We start from the raw sequence: 16,886 nt of genomic DNA, 5'->3' as shown, positions 1-16,886 counted from the left end.
ATAGTCAGTCAGTGATCCAGCCCAGGGCTACAAGGCCTAAATACAGTTCTCTTAACCTTAATGTTATCAATGTTCTCTTGCTCCAAATTCCCTGAAGGCAATTAGAACTAGAGTACCAGAAGTTCAGTTGGCTACCAAATGGCAAAACTTCTAAGTTCTAAAGTCAACTCCCTTCTCAGGAACACAGGGATTCAGTGAGTCTGGGGCTATTCTGCTGCCCCAAGGAGCAGCACAAAGCACACTGGCTTCACACCAACAGTTAAGCAGAGGGGAGCTCTCAGCAGGAGGCAGCCACCTGCACATTCTGATTCATTGGCAAGGTCCTGAAGGTCCACAAATGGAAGAGACGTGGGGGGGGGGGGCACCTGCTGGGTTCCCTGCAAGACCATCTACATGTAATCTTTGCACATCATCCTCTAACATACCCTTTACTACACTTCTAAAGACTGAGTTTTTAATCAACAAATCAACAGAAGCTTAGACAACTTGAATGAACTTGATCATATTCATACAGCTAGTAAGCATAAGTGTTGGAATTCAAATACTGACATTTCTTGTACCAAATCCTTTGATTCTTCTGTTATATCACATGGATTTCCACGGTCATTTTATGTAATCGGAACTGACTTTCATTTCACCTCGCTCTCCAAGTGCAGGCCTAAGAACAGGATACTTGTCCTTCTGTGCACTCATGTCCTACAGTACCTCCCAAAATGATTTTTTAACACATAAATGGAGGCTGGTGCTGTGGTATAGCTAATGATGTCACCACTTACAACACCAGCATCCCATATCAAAGTGCTAGTTTGAGACCAGACTGCTCTGTTTCCCATCCAGTTCTCTCCTAATATGCCTAAGAAGGCAGTGGATGATGGCACACAAGTTCTTGGGCCCCTGCCACTCATGTGGGAGACCAGGATGGAGGTTCTGGTTTCTGGCTCTGGCCTGACCCAGACATAACTGTTGCAGCCACTTGGTAAGTAAACCTGAGGATGGGAGATCCTGCCGTTCTGCTTTAAATAAATAAATAAACAAATAAGTCTTAAAAATACTTACAAAATGAAGCCATACCCTTTATATTCTTCAGTGGCTTCTTTCTCTCAGGATGAAAACCAAACTTCTTGAGACATTGCCAAGGTTTACCCAAAACATAAGGTCCCAAATCTCCCCGCTTCATCACACACCATTCCTCTCCAAGTTTGCTACAGTCTACACAGGTACAATCCCGCTGTTTCTCAAATGTGGTCAAGTCCCTCTTTCTTCAGGGTCTTTGAATTTCCCTGGGATGGCATTCCTCCTCTATGGTTTGCTCTTTGTCTAACCCCTAGTTTCAGTACAGATCTCACTTCCTCAGGAAGATCTTCCCAGGTTGCTATGTTACAATGAATGTCCTTCTTTTTATTCCTCAGATTCCCCTCTGTAGGGTCAAAAATGTAGAACAAAAACAGTGTTAACTTTGGATCTGTCCACAAACAAATGATTCATGATTAGCCTAAATTAACTGCCACTTGTGATGTGAGATCAAAACTCTCTGAGGAGAGGTCTGGGGTTGAGTGCCTGGATGGTGCTGTCTGGTCCAGGCAGGGAAAATGGCAGGGTCCAGGGAGGGAAAATGGCAGTGCCCGCACAGGCATAGCAGGAACGCAGGCTGTTCATTGGGCAAAAAGAATCAGAGACTGGGCTTGGGATCCTACTTGGGCAAGGAACGAGCTTCCAGCACACAACTCTGTTGCGGCAGAGGTTAGAAAGGAGAACAGTCCAAATCATGTTACCAACAGATACAGAAGTTGTTCTAACAGCAAGATAACATAACTTGGCCAAGAACCAAAGTTAACTTTTTCAAACACGTGAAAGGCTTGTATTAATCCAAGGAGTATTCATTCAATAAAACAAGCCGAGACTTCTTAAGAGCAATGCACTGTGTGGCAGTTTAACTTGTCCTAACATCCCCATCTCAGCATCCTGCAGCCTGGAACAGCCCAGCAATCAGGGCGACAACCCAGCAGCCTCACAGAGTCACTCAAGACAATGCCTGCCCCAGGCCAGCCACATCCCAGAGGACTGTCATCGTTCACCTGGCTTTCCTGGCTCCTCTCCCACGCCTGATGTCGGCCACCTGCCTCTCCTCCCTTCTCCCTCTTGAGCACACCAGCCTATTAAGAACTTCTCAAGAACTACCTTCTCACTGCACTGATTTGCCTGTGCTACTTAGGGTTCATAATGCTTTTCAAAAATTTCTTAAAATGACACTGAACTCTGTGCATGGAGCAGGGGGATACTCCAGAGTGGAGCAGGTGGACAGGAGGAGGCTTGGATGCCAACCCTGAAGACTCACGGATCCTCACCACGGACTATCAATACGAGCAACAAGGACTACATCCCAACTGCCAAGGAGACGACGCAGAATTGGAGTGCCTTCAGATGCCGAGAACTCTGAGGTCACCCACCCCCATCTGGAGCTTCCACAGGGGATGGTAGAAGTCCAAACACTGCCGTGCAGAAACCAGCATCATCGGAACAACAACCAGGAGCCCTGAGTGGTCCACAGAAACAGAAGAACAGTAAACTTCCTTCAGGACTAGAGAGGGAAGCTTTCTCTGGTCCTTGCTTGGGTCCAACTTTGGGTCCCCACCCTCTCTGGCAACAATCATTAGGGTCGCTCCGGAAACCCCTCAAAACAAACAAACGAACAAACAATCTAGAATAGACATAGAACAACAAAAAAAGCTCAGAATCAGACAGGATACGGTCAGTGTGGATTCACATATACCTTACTAGGTGGGACACAAAGATTAGTTACTCCTCACTAGGGTGTTGAAGATTTCTCTGTACACCCCTCCTAAAACTGTTCTGCACCTCAACTGTTGACATATGTCTTGTTAGAGTTATAAGCCAGCCTAGACTACCCCCCCCCAAAAAAAAAGCCAGGCTCACCAAAATTATGCTTCAATGCTATAAAATGCTAAATACTATAATGAAAATAGACATGAGACAGCTGAATAGTAATTTATAGCCATTTCAAGGTGTATAGAACCCGGTTGTATGTAAACTAAAATTGAAATGTCAGTGAAGTCACAGGATGTGGTTAAGAACTTGCATTTTTTTTTTTAACATATTGGTTACTCAATACTATGTCAATTGCTGATGTTATGTCAGGGCTTTTAACTGACTGGGATGATACTCTGCCGGCTCTACCTTCAGACCAGAAATGGTCTCCCCAACAAGCTGTTGAACTTACCTGGATAATAAGATGCTGGACTCTATGCTTGGTATATGCTTGCAATGAAAGAATCTCAACTGAACTTGAACTGTGATAATGCAACAAGGTAGGAAAATCCACCATTTGGGGAGGGTTTGGGGAGGGGTGGGGGAATCCCAGTACCTATAAAGCTGTTTCATATAATGCAGTATAATTAATAATAATACTAATAAAATTTTTTAAAAATGACACATGAACTCACTGTTTTGAGGCCATTCTTTTTTCTAATACGGCATTTACTGCTCTCAGTTTCTTTCTCATGCTATTCCAGTCATATTCCACAAATTCTGAGACATTGTGTTTTCATCTCCACTCAGCTAAAAATGTTTCCTAACTTCTGTTTGGATTTCTTTGAGCCTATGTGTTACTTAGCAGTGTACTAGTTTTCCTAAAGATCTTTCTGCTATTTCTACATTAATCCCACTGGCATCAGAAAACACACCCGATGTGTCTTGAACTGGAGGACTTGCTGACAATCATTTTTATGGGCCAGGATTTGTTCAATCGGCTCTAGCACTCCACAGTGCTATTGAGGGCCAGCATAGCTTTGATGATTTTCTGCTTGTTTTATCAAATTAATGAAAAAACAACTACTCCTTAGAATGATTTGCTTTGAAGTCTCCAATAAGGTACTTCCTACAAAACACTGATGTTTTTAGAACACCAAACATCCGCTCTTGGTGGATTATTAGAGTTTGACAATTCTGAACTTTCTCTTACCTGTACATCCTGTACGCTGAGTTCCAGCATGTGACTGGTTGCCTGTTGCGTATAATGCACATTGATTCCCGTAAGACTTGCAAAAACCAGTTCCTCTGGGACTTTATTAATTAAAGATAACCCAATACCACCTTCTAGCCTCACAAGTACCTGAAAGGAAAGCAAAATATGGCAATAGATTGTTTAAAAAGTAGCTCACGGGGCTAACGTAACAGCTCAACTGGCTAATCCTCCACCTTCAAGCTTTAGCACTTCATATGGGCACCAGTTTGGGTCCCAGCTGCTCTACTTCCCATCTAGCTCCCTGTTTTATGGCCTTGGAAGGAGAGTAGTAGAGGATGGTCTAGGAAAGCCTTGGAACCCTGCACACACATGGGAATCCTGGGGGAGGCTCCTAGCCGCTGGCTTCAGAACAGCTCAGCTCTGGCCACTGTGGCATTTGGGGAGTGAACCAGCAGAGGAAAGATTTTTCTCTTTCCTCTCTGTGAATCTACCTTTTCAATAAAAATAAATACATCTTTAAAAACAAAGGGTAGGGTGATTCCTAGTTCCAATGAAACTGTATCACATAATACAATGTAATCAATGAATAAAAAAAAAAAGCAAAAAAAAAAATTAAAAGAAAACAAAACAAACAAACAAAAAAAAACAAAAAAAAAAACAAAAAAAAAACACAAAGGGTAGCGGGCCCGGCGTGGCCTAGCGGCTTAAGTCCTCGCCTTGGACACCCCAGGAGCCCATATGGGCGCAGGTTCTAATTCCGGCAGCTCCACTTCCCATCCAGCTCCCTGCTTGTGGTCTGGGAAAGCAGTCGAGAACAGCCCAATGCATTGGGACACTACACCCGCGTGGGAGACCTGGAAGAGGTTCCTGGTTCCCGGCATCAGATTGGCGCGCACCGGCCCGTTGTGGCTCACTTGGGGAGTGAACCATCTGACGGAAGATCTTCCACTCTGTCTCTCCTCCTCTCTGCATATCTGACTTTGTAATAAAATAAATAAAATCTTTAAAAAAAAAAAACAAAAACAAAGGGTAGCTCACATTAAGGAGAGCAGAAATAAATGGCATGAAATCCCTCCTCTTTACCTATCAGCGGATGACAACTACTGAGCCCAGCCCATCAGCTCCCTTGGATGACGCACAGGCTGCCATCCCCCTAGTGGGCCACCCCCTCCACACCTACTCTCCACTCCACCAGGGACTCCAGAGAGACATCATAAAATCCCTATCAGACTCCTGGAACATTTTGCATTTCCTTTACAGGAATGAGACTACTTGAAAATCTCTCTGTATTTGGGACTCAAGCTCTTAATTGGCTACTTGCTATACATTTTTAACCTCCAACAGCGCTTTACATACAGACATTTATTTTTAAGAAATCACTAAATAAGGGCCTGGTGCGTCCTCACTTTTCACGCACTGGGATCCCATATGGCTGCCAGTTCTACACTTGATCTTGGCCAATAGCCCAAGAAGCGATGGCCGCCAGATCTAATCCCAGCAGCCCTGCTTCCCATCTAGCTCTCTGCTTGTGGCCTGGGAAAGGAGTCAGGGACGTTCCAAAGCCTTGGGACTCTGCACCTGCGTGGCAGACCCAGAAGAGTCTCCTGGCTTTGGATCAGCTCAGACACTTCGGGGGTGAACCAGTGGATGGATGATCTTTGTGTCTCTCCTTCTCTATTTGTCTTTATAAAAATATATAAACATGCAGATTTAAAATAAATAAATAAAATAAATCTCAAACAAAAAAAATCACTAAATAAATATCAGATAAGTATGCTTTTCCAGGTTCATCTTATCTTCCTTTTCAAACTTTTTATCTTCTTCCCAATGTTCAGTGACAGTGCAAAAATAAAACAAATAAATAATCTACTTAACCTTTACCTTAAAACTATTGAAATTTAGATAGATCTGCATGGTTTATTGTCATCTTACTGTAGCAACATTTGTTATAGTCTGATGTCACAAAAACTTCACTGCCATTTACATAATACATTCACACATTTATGTTGTGATAACAGTATACAGAGACAGAACCATATTTAGAATTCATACAGGAGAGAAAGAAAACAACATCTAAACAGAACACCACAGGGCAAAACTGGTGGTCAAAAAAAAAAACAAAACCAAAATTTGCATATGGAACTTACTTCCAATTCCTGGTCTGTTTCTGGATTCTTTAATTTCTGCAGTTCTTGCTCTGTAACGGGAAGCTCATCCACCTCATACGATGAGCGGTCATTTTTCCGTTGGCAGAAATCCGTTATCTGAAGTCAATCAAGCACCACATAATGAGGACTCACACTTCCAGAGTGAAGCCCACTCTAACCCATGTTCATTATGTAGATTAAAAGTCACCTTATGCTCAAGAAGCCCAACAATGTGAAGGTAACATTTATGCAATAATAATGCAAACTTGACTTGAAGGTCTCATGACAAACTGAAGCCACAAATCCTGTGCAACTTACATGACAGTCAGGTGTGTAGGTGGTCAGATTTACAGCTCAAGTTAAAGACATGCACCCAAGGTCCCTGCACTTGTTTTTCCCTTAAGAGAAGACTGTTTTTCAAGTAGTACTGTGGTTTATGAGATCCTGCTCTGGAGAGTTCATCATTACATTCCAACACCTTTGTGTCCTTGGTTCTTTGACTGCACTGTGAACTGATAAATCCACAGCTCCACAGGTCTTTCCCAGGAGCACCGGACACACACTTACAGTGACTTCCGGACATCTTCCCACAGGTGACACAGTCACCTTAACTCAAAGCCTATAATGTAACTCCTCATTTCGCCCCATCTGCTCTCTGTTCACATCTGAGTGATTTGGATTACCCTGCTTTCAGCTGCCTAGATCAGAGCCCTGGGGGCCACTGCCTGACTCCATTCTCTCCCTCATCCAATATTCCATCAAGTAGGAAACTAACTGGCTACTCCCAAGCAAGCATTCTGCCCCATCTGTAAGGTTTGACGATCATCATCTCTCAGCTCCATTAGTGGAAGAGCCTTTTGTCACGTCTCTGGCTCTAACCCTGCCTCTTCAATTCCCTACGCCGCAGCCAGGGTGATCATCTGAAACAAGAGATCTGATCATGCCATTCCCTGACGCCTAACTGACGAGGAAAAAGCACAAGAATCTTTAGTCTGTATTGCAGATGCACAATGCTTGGGCCCCCGATTCTACCTCCAGTCTTGCTTGTTATTGTGTTCTCTTTGCCAGAAAGGCCCAGGACCACTGTTACCTGTGGATCTTCACTAAACAACTTCCCCCATGCTACGAAATTTATTTATTATTTTCTATGATTCCAAGAATGTCAACTCCAAGAAGGCAGGAAATACTAGGATTGGTCATTGGTATAAATTATGCTCAGTACCCAGAAGCAAACCTGGTTCTAACAAGGGCTCAGTAACTAAGGGATGAACACATTAGATTCCTTTAACTTTTCCTCGGGACCTGGGTAACTTTGTTCAACTATGTCTCAGCCAACGTATTACATCGCCTAGAAAGGTTCCACAATCTCCATATCAAGGCACACAAATCCTTCACAAACTCTGCACTCTTACTCTCAGACCACAACATTTAAATTGTCTGTTTAAAGAGTTCATATCTACTTGTTATTTCTGCTATTAACATATCAATTACTGACATTAATATTAGCATGACTAATAACATCAATAGCATGCATTTTTAGAATTACCTTCTTACATTGTTAAAGCTTATTTTAAATCTTATTTCGACTTTGCATACACTTTTTACTTAACATTGTACTTCTACTTTTTGAAAGGACTTAGCCAGGTAGATGCTATCCCCAATTTACAGATGAACACACCACATTCTCACACCTGGCCTACATATGTTCAGCAAACATTTTGTGAGCAACTAGCCTTGGAGGAGGTCCTATTGAGTGTCACATATCAATACTTATCATGAATTACCACCTGCAGTGCTCTGGTTGGTCCATCTGGGATGACTCTGATGGCTAACATTCCAGAACCAGGCCTCATTTTCTGGTTAATAAATTGTTGCTCAGGTGGAGCTGGACCCAAAAGCTCCACAGAAGTGTCAGGACCAAGAACAACTTCAGCTCCATCAAACAGACCAGAAAGCCCTCCTTTAGCCTAAAAGACATTGGAATAAAGACATAACAAAAGACATAATACTGACTGCCAAATAATCATGTTGTTTGAAACAGGCTATTAAATTTCTCTTTTTTTTTTTTTTTTTTAAAGATTTATTCATTTTATTACAGCCAGATATACACAGAGGAGGAGAGACAGAGAGGAAGATCTTCCGTCCGATGATTCACTCCCCAAGTGAGCCGCAACGGGCCGATGCGCGCCGATCCGATGCCGGGAACCTGGAACCTCCTCCGGGTCTCCCACGCGGGTGCAGGGTCCCAATGCATTGGGCCGTCCTCAACTGCTTTCCCAGGCCACAAGCAGGGAGCTGGATGGGAAGCGGAGCTGCCGGGACTAGAACCGGCGCCCATATGGGATCCCGGGGCTTTCAAGGCGAGGACTTTAGCCGCTAGACCACGCCGCCGGGCCCAAATTTCTCTTTTGAAGGCTCATGATCAATGTACAGCAAAGCCGTTACTATTTGTTTAACTTTCCAGATGATGAAAAACAGGATAACTTGAGCAAGACAGAAAGTTACACTGTTAGACAATTCTATGAATAGAGCATGTCACTTTCATTCTGTCTCAAAAATCATTTTTAGAAAAGCAAATCAAGCTTTATTCGAGTATTCTCATTAGTGTTAGTTGAAAAATCTGAATATAGAAACAATTATTGCCAACACTGATTTATCAAAAAGCAGCACATTCTGGAGTTGAAAACTTCCCCGATGGCTAGACAGACAACTCAAATATCAAAAAGCTGGTACCACTTCTGAAATGTAATAAAGAACTGGGAACATCACCTGACATCCAGTTGCCTAGGTTTTAGAGAAAAAACACCTTCTTGCTACCTGCCCTAATCCTACAGAATGACGTTTATGGGGGAGCAAACACAGGATTGGGAAAGACTACAATGAAGATTACCAACACTCCTTCTGCTGACTTTTAAATAAGGGGTAACGGACAGAAAACTCGGACTGGGTTTACAGGGTAAGTTTCAACACAGAGAAAGCCTTTTATGACTGCTGTTAAGTTTAGAGAGAAAGTATATATTCCACCTAACAAGGGCAGAGGGCACTGACAGACAACGTTCGAGTGCCTTCAGTTACTTCACTCAGCACAGCAAGACTGGAACGAGCTTATTACCCTAACCAAAACAGATTCTGCTCTGCTGAATACCATTACTACGAGTCATTCAGAAGCAGAGAAATGACGAAACAGATCCAAAAAACAACAAACACCAGCAGGAATTTTGGAGGAGGAAAATATTCCAAGAGGATAGGAATTACACGGACGTTAAGAATAAAGTCAAGTCAGGGTCAGATACGGAACCACCAGCTGCAAGTAGTGCTCTTTTGCCACCAGAAGTTTGAATTGTCTTGCTAATTGAAAATCACAAATCCATTCCAGATGCGTGCATCATATAAGCAAGCAGCCTGCCTTTGATGAGAAAAGCTCAGGGCGATGCAGAAAAGAAAACCAACCTCACGCAGAAGCTCCGTACAGTTGTGTGCAATGCCCTGCAGCACAAGCTCCTCACAGAACAGGACGGCTGAGTTCTGCTGGGGAGCCACGCACGAGAGTCCCCAGCCAAAGACGGACACTCCATTTGCCTCTTGAGACTTTTAGCTTGGGGCAGACTTGCACATATCATGGCGGATGCCAATCTTCCTCAATACCTTCTTACTTACCCATCCTGGATCATGATCGCATTTCCAGACTGATGCCACAAAGGGCAGAAAATCCAAACTCGCAATAATTTTCCAGTTCCACTGGCTTATAAAGTACCTGGGAGCTTGTTATGGAGTAGACTGGCTGAGTTAAGAACAGAGAAACTGTCCACCTTATTTATTCTGACACTTGCAGCAATAGTTGCTTATCTAGAAAACACTAAGAATGCGGGAATTCACGGAACTGAGAGCACATAGAGTCCATGATTGCTCAACTCCTCAGGAAACACTTTGACAAGAACTGTCCTAGTGATGTTATTGCCTTGCTGGGTCTCTAACTAAATAGGCTGCAAAGGCAAGAAAACAAAATCTCATCACCTAGAGGGAACTGCTCCCAAACACATTTGTTCTCCATCACCTTCAAAAACACCTCTCATGTAACCATACACAGATACACAACATAGGTTCTTCGACTTTTTTTCAAAAAATGAAGGACACTATGTATTGCTCTGTAATTCATTTTCCCCTTAATAATTTATTACAATGTATAACCGAGATGAGACATCACTTCCAAGAAGCCTCAACCACTGCTGACTGCAACTCCGGGAACTGAAAACTACTGACCTGAACAACCAGCCCATGTAAGCCACAGGTCAGCTTGCCTTCCCGGAAACTCCATGTTTGTGTCGTGCTTCGCCTGCGGTCAGGCTTTCTGAGCATCAGAGGCTCATATCTGAACAAAGGGAAAGACAGTGAGTTCTGGGTGTCAACTCTTCAGGCCTGCAGAGAACACAGGAGATTAACAGCTTTGCTCTTCCTTTTACCATCCTCCAAAGGTACTGGGCAGTTGGCTTGAACCCCAGGGCAAGCAGGCATTTCTTCACAAGAAAAAAAGAATAAAATAAAATGGAAACTAACAAAGAGAGGACCAGAAGTGACAAGAGCCTAACACAATTTAATGACAGAGGCTCTCACATTCTCTTGGTGACAAATTATCATGTACAATGGGAAGGGACAGTCACTAACCATATTTCAGATCTTATTTATAAATACTTTGTCTTTTAAGTTGTAAGGCATCTAAAGTGTTTTAGTTAAGGAAATGAGAAATTCGCTGAAGGCTAAGTCCCTGATATTAAGGAGGAAGTAGGCATAGCCAAATAAAGCAAATTGTTCCAAATGAAAGAATTGATTGCAACCCAAATACATGTGGAAGCCTGCATTGTGGTATGGGAAGACTGCTTTGTCATTCTGTTACATACACTGTTATTCTGATTTATGTACAATATATGTTTTGTCATTTTGATTATATTGTTTCGCTGACTGAATCAATCTGTGACACTCAAACACTTAAGGCAACAGTTGTTAAAAACGTTACTGGTATTTGGCACAGTTTCATCTCAACTAAGTCCTATCCCCACATTTTAGATGTTTACCCAAGGTCCTTTATGGGGAAAGAAACAACTGTATGAGATAATAAATGTGTAGCACTTAAGAATAATGCTGCCTCACAATAAACTTTGTTGTCTTAAGATTTATTTCATTTATTGAAATGAAGAGTAATAGAGAGAGAGACCAAAATCCTTCATACAATGGTTCACTCCTCAAATGGCCACTATGGCGAGGACGTAGCCAGGCAAAGCCAGGAGACTGGAACTCCATTCTCCATTTTCCCACAGAGGTGGTAGGGGTCCAACCACTCGGACCACACTCTGCTGTTTCCCAGGCACTTTAGCAGGGACCTGGATCAGAACTGGAGCAGCCAGAATCCCAACATACTTGTAGAGATGGCACTGGCAAAGGCAGTGGCTTAAGTCCGTGTACCAAAACTTCAGTCCCAAACAAACTTTTGGAAACTTCGTCTGACAAAATACTGAACTCTCCAGGGGAAAAAAAATTTTTTTAAACCTCTGAGTTCCTTGGCTCTTTGCACTATAATACTTTATTACTGAATTTATTTCTTATCTCAATATGTAGTTTTTCACACTTTCCTTTACAGTATTATGTAATTTTTTAATGTGGGTAGATGCAAGTGTCATTTGATATTAACCATGTAACTGACATCATTTTTGACTATTCTTTATTATTAGTATCATACTACATGTATTCCATAAGCAACTACTGCCTATAAAAAACTAAAAACAATACACTGTTACAAGTTTATGATGTATTTTCTATATTATTTTTATACATGTTACATGCCACTCAAAGAATGAGAGAGAATCAGTTAGAGAGGAGAGACAGATAAAAAAGTATTCCAGGGCCTGGTGCAATAGCGTAGCGGTTCAAGTCCTTGCCCTGAATGCACCAGGATCCCATATAGGCGCCAGTTCTAATCCTGGCGGCCCCGTTTCCCATCCAGCTCCCTGCTTGTGGCCTGGGAAAGCAGTGGAGGATGGCCCAAAGCCTTGGTGACCTGCACCTGTGTGGGAGACCTGGAAGAGGCTCCTGGCTTTGGATTGTCTTAGCTCCAGCCATTGCAGTGGCTTGGGGAGTGAACCATCTGACAGAAGATCTTCCACTCTGTCTCTCCTCCTCTCTGTATACCCTCCTTTCCAATAAAAATAAATAAATCTTAAAACAAAAAAAAACAACGAAGTATTTAATCAGCTGGTTCACTCCCCAGATGGCTGCAACAGCTGCAGCTGGGCCTAAACACTTGTGGCAACCTACCACTGCTCTCCCAGGCCATTAGAAGGAAGCTCAATGGCCTGGCACGGTAGCCTAGTGAATGCAGTCCTCACCTTAATAAACCAGGATCCGACATGGGCACCGGTTTATGTCCTGGCTGCTTCACTTCCCTTCCAGCTCCCTGCTTGTGACCTTGCAAAGCAGTAGAGGATGACCCAAAGCCTTGGGAACCTGCACCCACGTGGGAGACAAGGAGGAGGCTTCTGGCTCCTGGTTTTGGATCAGCTCAGCTCCAGCTATTGTGGCCACTTGGGGAGTGGACCAGTGAATGTAGGATCTTTCTCTCTGTTTCTCCTTTTCTCTGTAAATGTGACCTTCCAATAAAACTCAATAAATCTTAAAAAAAAAAAAAAAAGCTGGATTGGGAGGGAGGGTACGGGGAGGGGTTGGGGGATTCCCAGAGCCTGTAAAAATATGTCACAGGATGCAATGTAATTAATAAAAAATATATATATATTTAAAAAAAAGAGAAAAAAGCTGGATTAGAAGTGGAGCAACTGGAATACAAATCAGATTCCATATAGAATGCTAGCAAGACAGGGGAAACTTTATCTATTGCTGGTCCCAGATTTTTCTTTTCTTCATTGAGAAAAGGATTAAAAATGAAAAATTGGGGGCCCGGCGGCGTGGCCTAGTGGCTAAAGTCCTCCCCTTGAACGCCCTGGGATCCCATATGGGCACCGGTTCTAATTCCGGGAGCTCCACTTCCTGTCCAGCTCCCTGCTTGTGGCCTGGGAAGGCAGTCAAGGACGGCCCAATGCATTGGGTCCCTGCACCCGTGTGGGAGACCTGGAAGAGGTTCCAGGTTCCCGGCACCGGATTGGCGCGTAGCACCGGCCCTTTGCGGCTCACTTGGGGAGTGAAACATCGGATGGAAGATCTTCCTCTCTGTCTCTTCTCCTCTCTGTATATCTGACTTTGTAATAAAAATAATAAATAAATCTTTAAAAAAAAATGAAAAATCGGGTCCAGCAGCATGGCCTAATGGCTAAAGTCCTCGCCTTGCACGCACTGGGATCCCATATGGGCACCGGCTCTAATCCTGGCAGCCCCACTTCCCATCCAGCTCCCTGCTTGTGGCCTGAAAGCAGTTGAGGACGGCCCAAAGTCTTGGGACCCTGTACCCATGCGGGAGACCTGGAAGAGGCTCCTGGCTCCTGGCTTTGGATTGGTTCAGCTTCGGCTGTTGCGGCCACTTGGGGAGTGAGTCATCGGATGGAGGATCTTCCTGTCTGTCTCTCCTCCTCTCTGTATATGACTTTTCAATAAAAATAAATAAATCTTAAAAAACAATGAAAAATCACACCATTTCATTTTCATTTTCAAATTGCTAACTGTTTTTCAGTACTTCTTCAGTATCTCAGTTAGCTAGCAAATGCATACGTTAAATACTTTTGGGCTTTAGCTAAGACTTCACACAGTTTGCTTTCTTTTTATTGTAAAGTCAGATATATATAGAGAAGGAGAGACAGAAAGGAAGATCTCCCATCTGCTGATTCACTCCCCAAGTGGCCGCAACAGCCGAAGCTGAGCCAATCCAAAGCCAGGAGCCAGGAGCCTCTTCCAGGTCTCCCACACTAGTGCAGAATCCCAAGGCTTTGGGCTGTCCTCGACTGCTTTCCCAGGCCACAAGCAGGGAGCTGGATGGGAAGCAGGACTGCCAGGATATGAACCGGCGCCTATATGGGATCCCGAAGTGTTCAAAGCAAGGACTTTTGCTGCTGGGCTACTGCGCCGGGCCCACACAGCTTGCATTTTGATTCTTTGGTTCATTGTTTCTACAAACCCACAGCATTATTTTAATTAATGTTACAATACCCAGAAATTTTTTATTATTCCCTTAATAATTTAATTTCTTCTCTTGAAGATATTACAAAAAATATTAAACAAGAAAAGGTTCACTTTTAGGGGGTGAAAGTAGACTAAGTTTGAGTGAAAGAAACATTCATTCTGTACAGACATTAGTTATTAAACAGTTTAAAGGCCCACGGACCCTACCAGGGACTAGGACAGGTTTCTGTCAGTTAAGAAAAACACAAAGAAATACACACAAAATCTTACAAGGTTTACAAACTAGCTTTCTGCTGTTTTTTGCTTTGGTTCTGAATCTGAAAGCAATGAGCTGAACTCAAGTGGTCTGGATTTACCTGTTGTCAGTCACTGCGGCGAGGCCGGCGATGTCCAGGATAGCGGAGGCCTCGGTGGAGCGCGTGGCCGAGGGCTTGTTAGGGTTATGGGGGACTGAAGAGCCCTCGTGGGCCAGCATTCCAGTGCTTGTCATCCTCCACAGCTGGGAACGCTTTCCTGGCTCCTGTCAAGCAGACATGTACAAAGAAAGAGCCAATGACGTATGGCCACAGCTAGCTCCTCACTCCACGAGATTCTTCCAGTGGCTACTTCCTCCCAGACAGCAACTGCCCTGTAGACACTTGCCATGGCAGACAAATGCCTCATTCAGATTCCTTACTGTCAATCTTTAATTGCAATTATGGTAAAATATGCTACACTCTTAAACCAAACAACCACAAACTACAAATTTTTAAAGTTTTTTCTTTCTATACACTTTACATTTTTTTGAAAGAACAAATGATTGGGTATTGTCCTAGGCCAACCATTCTACCAGGAGTACTGTTCCAGATGAGGACCCCTAGCTTAAAGAAAGATCCAACGGTATAAAGGATACACAATATTCTTCAAACTGACATCTGATCATCTTCATAACTCACAGACAATCAGAACTTACCAAAGGTCTTTCTTCCTCTCCTTAATGTCTACAAAGGAGATATACTACATTATGGTCTCCAACCAAGACAGTTGGTTAAACTCATATGTTAACTAACTGTATTCAAAGGTTATGCTAAGTTGATTGCTGTTAACCAAATATATTTTCTTTTCAAGAATACTGAACTCTCCCAAGTCAATCACCAAATGGTATAAATTTCAACATATATATAATAATAATAACAAAACATTCACTACATACCATCTCAGTCATGACAGGTCACCTAAGTTTAACTGCACCTGTTATTAATACTGTGGTGAAATTGTCTAGTGACACATGTCTCAGGCATCATTATCCCTATCACTAAGCAATGTCATGACTGTAAAACACACTGAACATATATCTTGTGCCAGTTCATGAGATTAACATGTAATATCTAATTCTGAAATCATATTGTCCTTATTTACAGATGAGGCGCCATGGTCCCTGGTCACAAAGAGTGACAGAAGCAGGACGTGCCCCTGGGCAAGCAGAGACAGTGTCCTGAGCCACGCTGCTCCACTGCCTCTCCGCCAAAGCTGAAGAATTCTGGCTCAGTAACACCTGCACTCTAGCTAAACCTGTCAGCCTTACATACACTTGCCAGGCAGGAGATTCCCGGAAGGAGTATCCAGCTGTGGGTCCTACATACTCATTCACACGATACTCTCCTGCTGGAAAGACAGAATTTTTGCATTCTACACAGTATGTAACATGAATGTTAGAGTCACATTGTCAGGGCCTGAGATCCAGTTGCACCATTTACGAGCCGAGTTAACGCTGGACAAGTTAATCTCTTCACAGTTTCGTGATCAGAGAGGAAAATCAAGCTACCTCTTACAGGTGTTCATGATAAGTATGACAAATCCACAGGCTTAGCCTGTGGGTACAGCTTCAATAAATGTTTGCTGTCAGTATCCTACAATCCTTTTCATTGCAAGTTACATGCATTTTAGTTGATCTTTCTAAGAAACCTTGAAGGTGAGTAGAAAAATGAAGTTCACAGAAGAATAGGAAATGAAACATGAGGTTTCTTTATGTGACAATGCCAGGACCTGAGCTCAGTATCATGCCCTTTCTTCTGCGTGTCTGCAGAGCAGCCATGGAGTCTGGGCTCCCTCGCAGTCCCCACATGAGGGCCCAGCTATCCAGAACACCAAACTGCAATGGAAAAGCATCTTCATCATCCTGCAGATGCTACAGATGAGGGAGCAAAGCCCAGAGGCCCCGGGAGGACCACTCCTGCCAGGACTGCTCCACTGCTTGCCCATTTGGACAGACTCATCACATGCGGGCCCGGCACGGTGGCGTAGTAGCTGAACTGGCCTTGCATGCAACAGGATCCTATATGGTTCATGTCCCGGTGGGCCCTGCTTCACATCCCAGGATTGGCTGCATGCTTGTGGCCTGGGAAGGAAGTGGAGGACAGCCCAAAGCCTTTGTACACCACACCCACGTGGGAGACCCGAAGGAGGCTCAAGGTCCCTGTCTCCTGGCTTTGAATGGGCTCGGCTCAGATCATTGCGGCTACATGGGGAGTGCATCAATGGATGGAGAATCTTCCTCTCTGTGTATCTGCCTTTTCACATTTAAAATAAAATAAAATGTAAAAAAAAAAAAAAAAAAGCCTGATATGTACCATTCTCCCTTTCAATGCTTTTCCTGTACCCTA

At 43.5% G+C, this 16,886-nt stretch overlaps 1 protein-coding gene across 4 annotated transcripts in view; it reads right to left on the bottom strand.

Annotated features, from left to right (window-relative positions):
• VPS13D (vacuolar protein sorting 13 homolog D) overlaps positions 1-16,886 on the bottom strand; it is a 262,915-nt gene that overhangs the window by 106,920 nt on the left and 139,109 nt on the right. For all 4 annotated transcript variants that reach the window (XM_058675413.1, XM_058675405.1, XM_058675416.1 and 1 more), the window contains 5 exons: positions 14,601-14,764; positions 10,390-10,498; positions 7,917-8,096; positions 6,130-6,246; positions 3,980-4,129 (listed from right to left, as the gene is read on the bottom strand). In XM_058675413.1, coding sequence (XP_058531396.1) covers positions 3,980-4,129; positions 6,130-6,246; positions 7,917-8,096; positions 10,390-10,498; positions 14,601-14,764 — 720 coding nt within the window. The remainder of the gene's footprint in view (positions 1-3,979; positions 4,130-6,129; positions 6,247-7,916; positions 8,097-10,389; positions 10,499-14,600; positions 14,765-16,886) is intronic.

Source organism: Ochotona princeps, chromosome 2, assembly GCF_030435755.1.
Source record: "Ochotona princeps isolate mOchPri1 chromosome 2, mOchPri1.hap1, whole genome shotgun sequence".
NCBI lineage: Eukaryota > Metazoa > Chordata > Mammalia > Lagomorpha > Ochotonidae > Ochotona > Ochotona princeps.
This window is presented reverse-complemented; position numbering and strand designations above follow the sequence as displayed.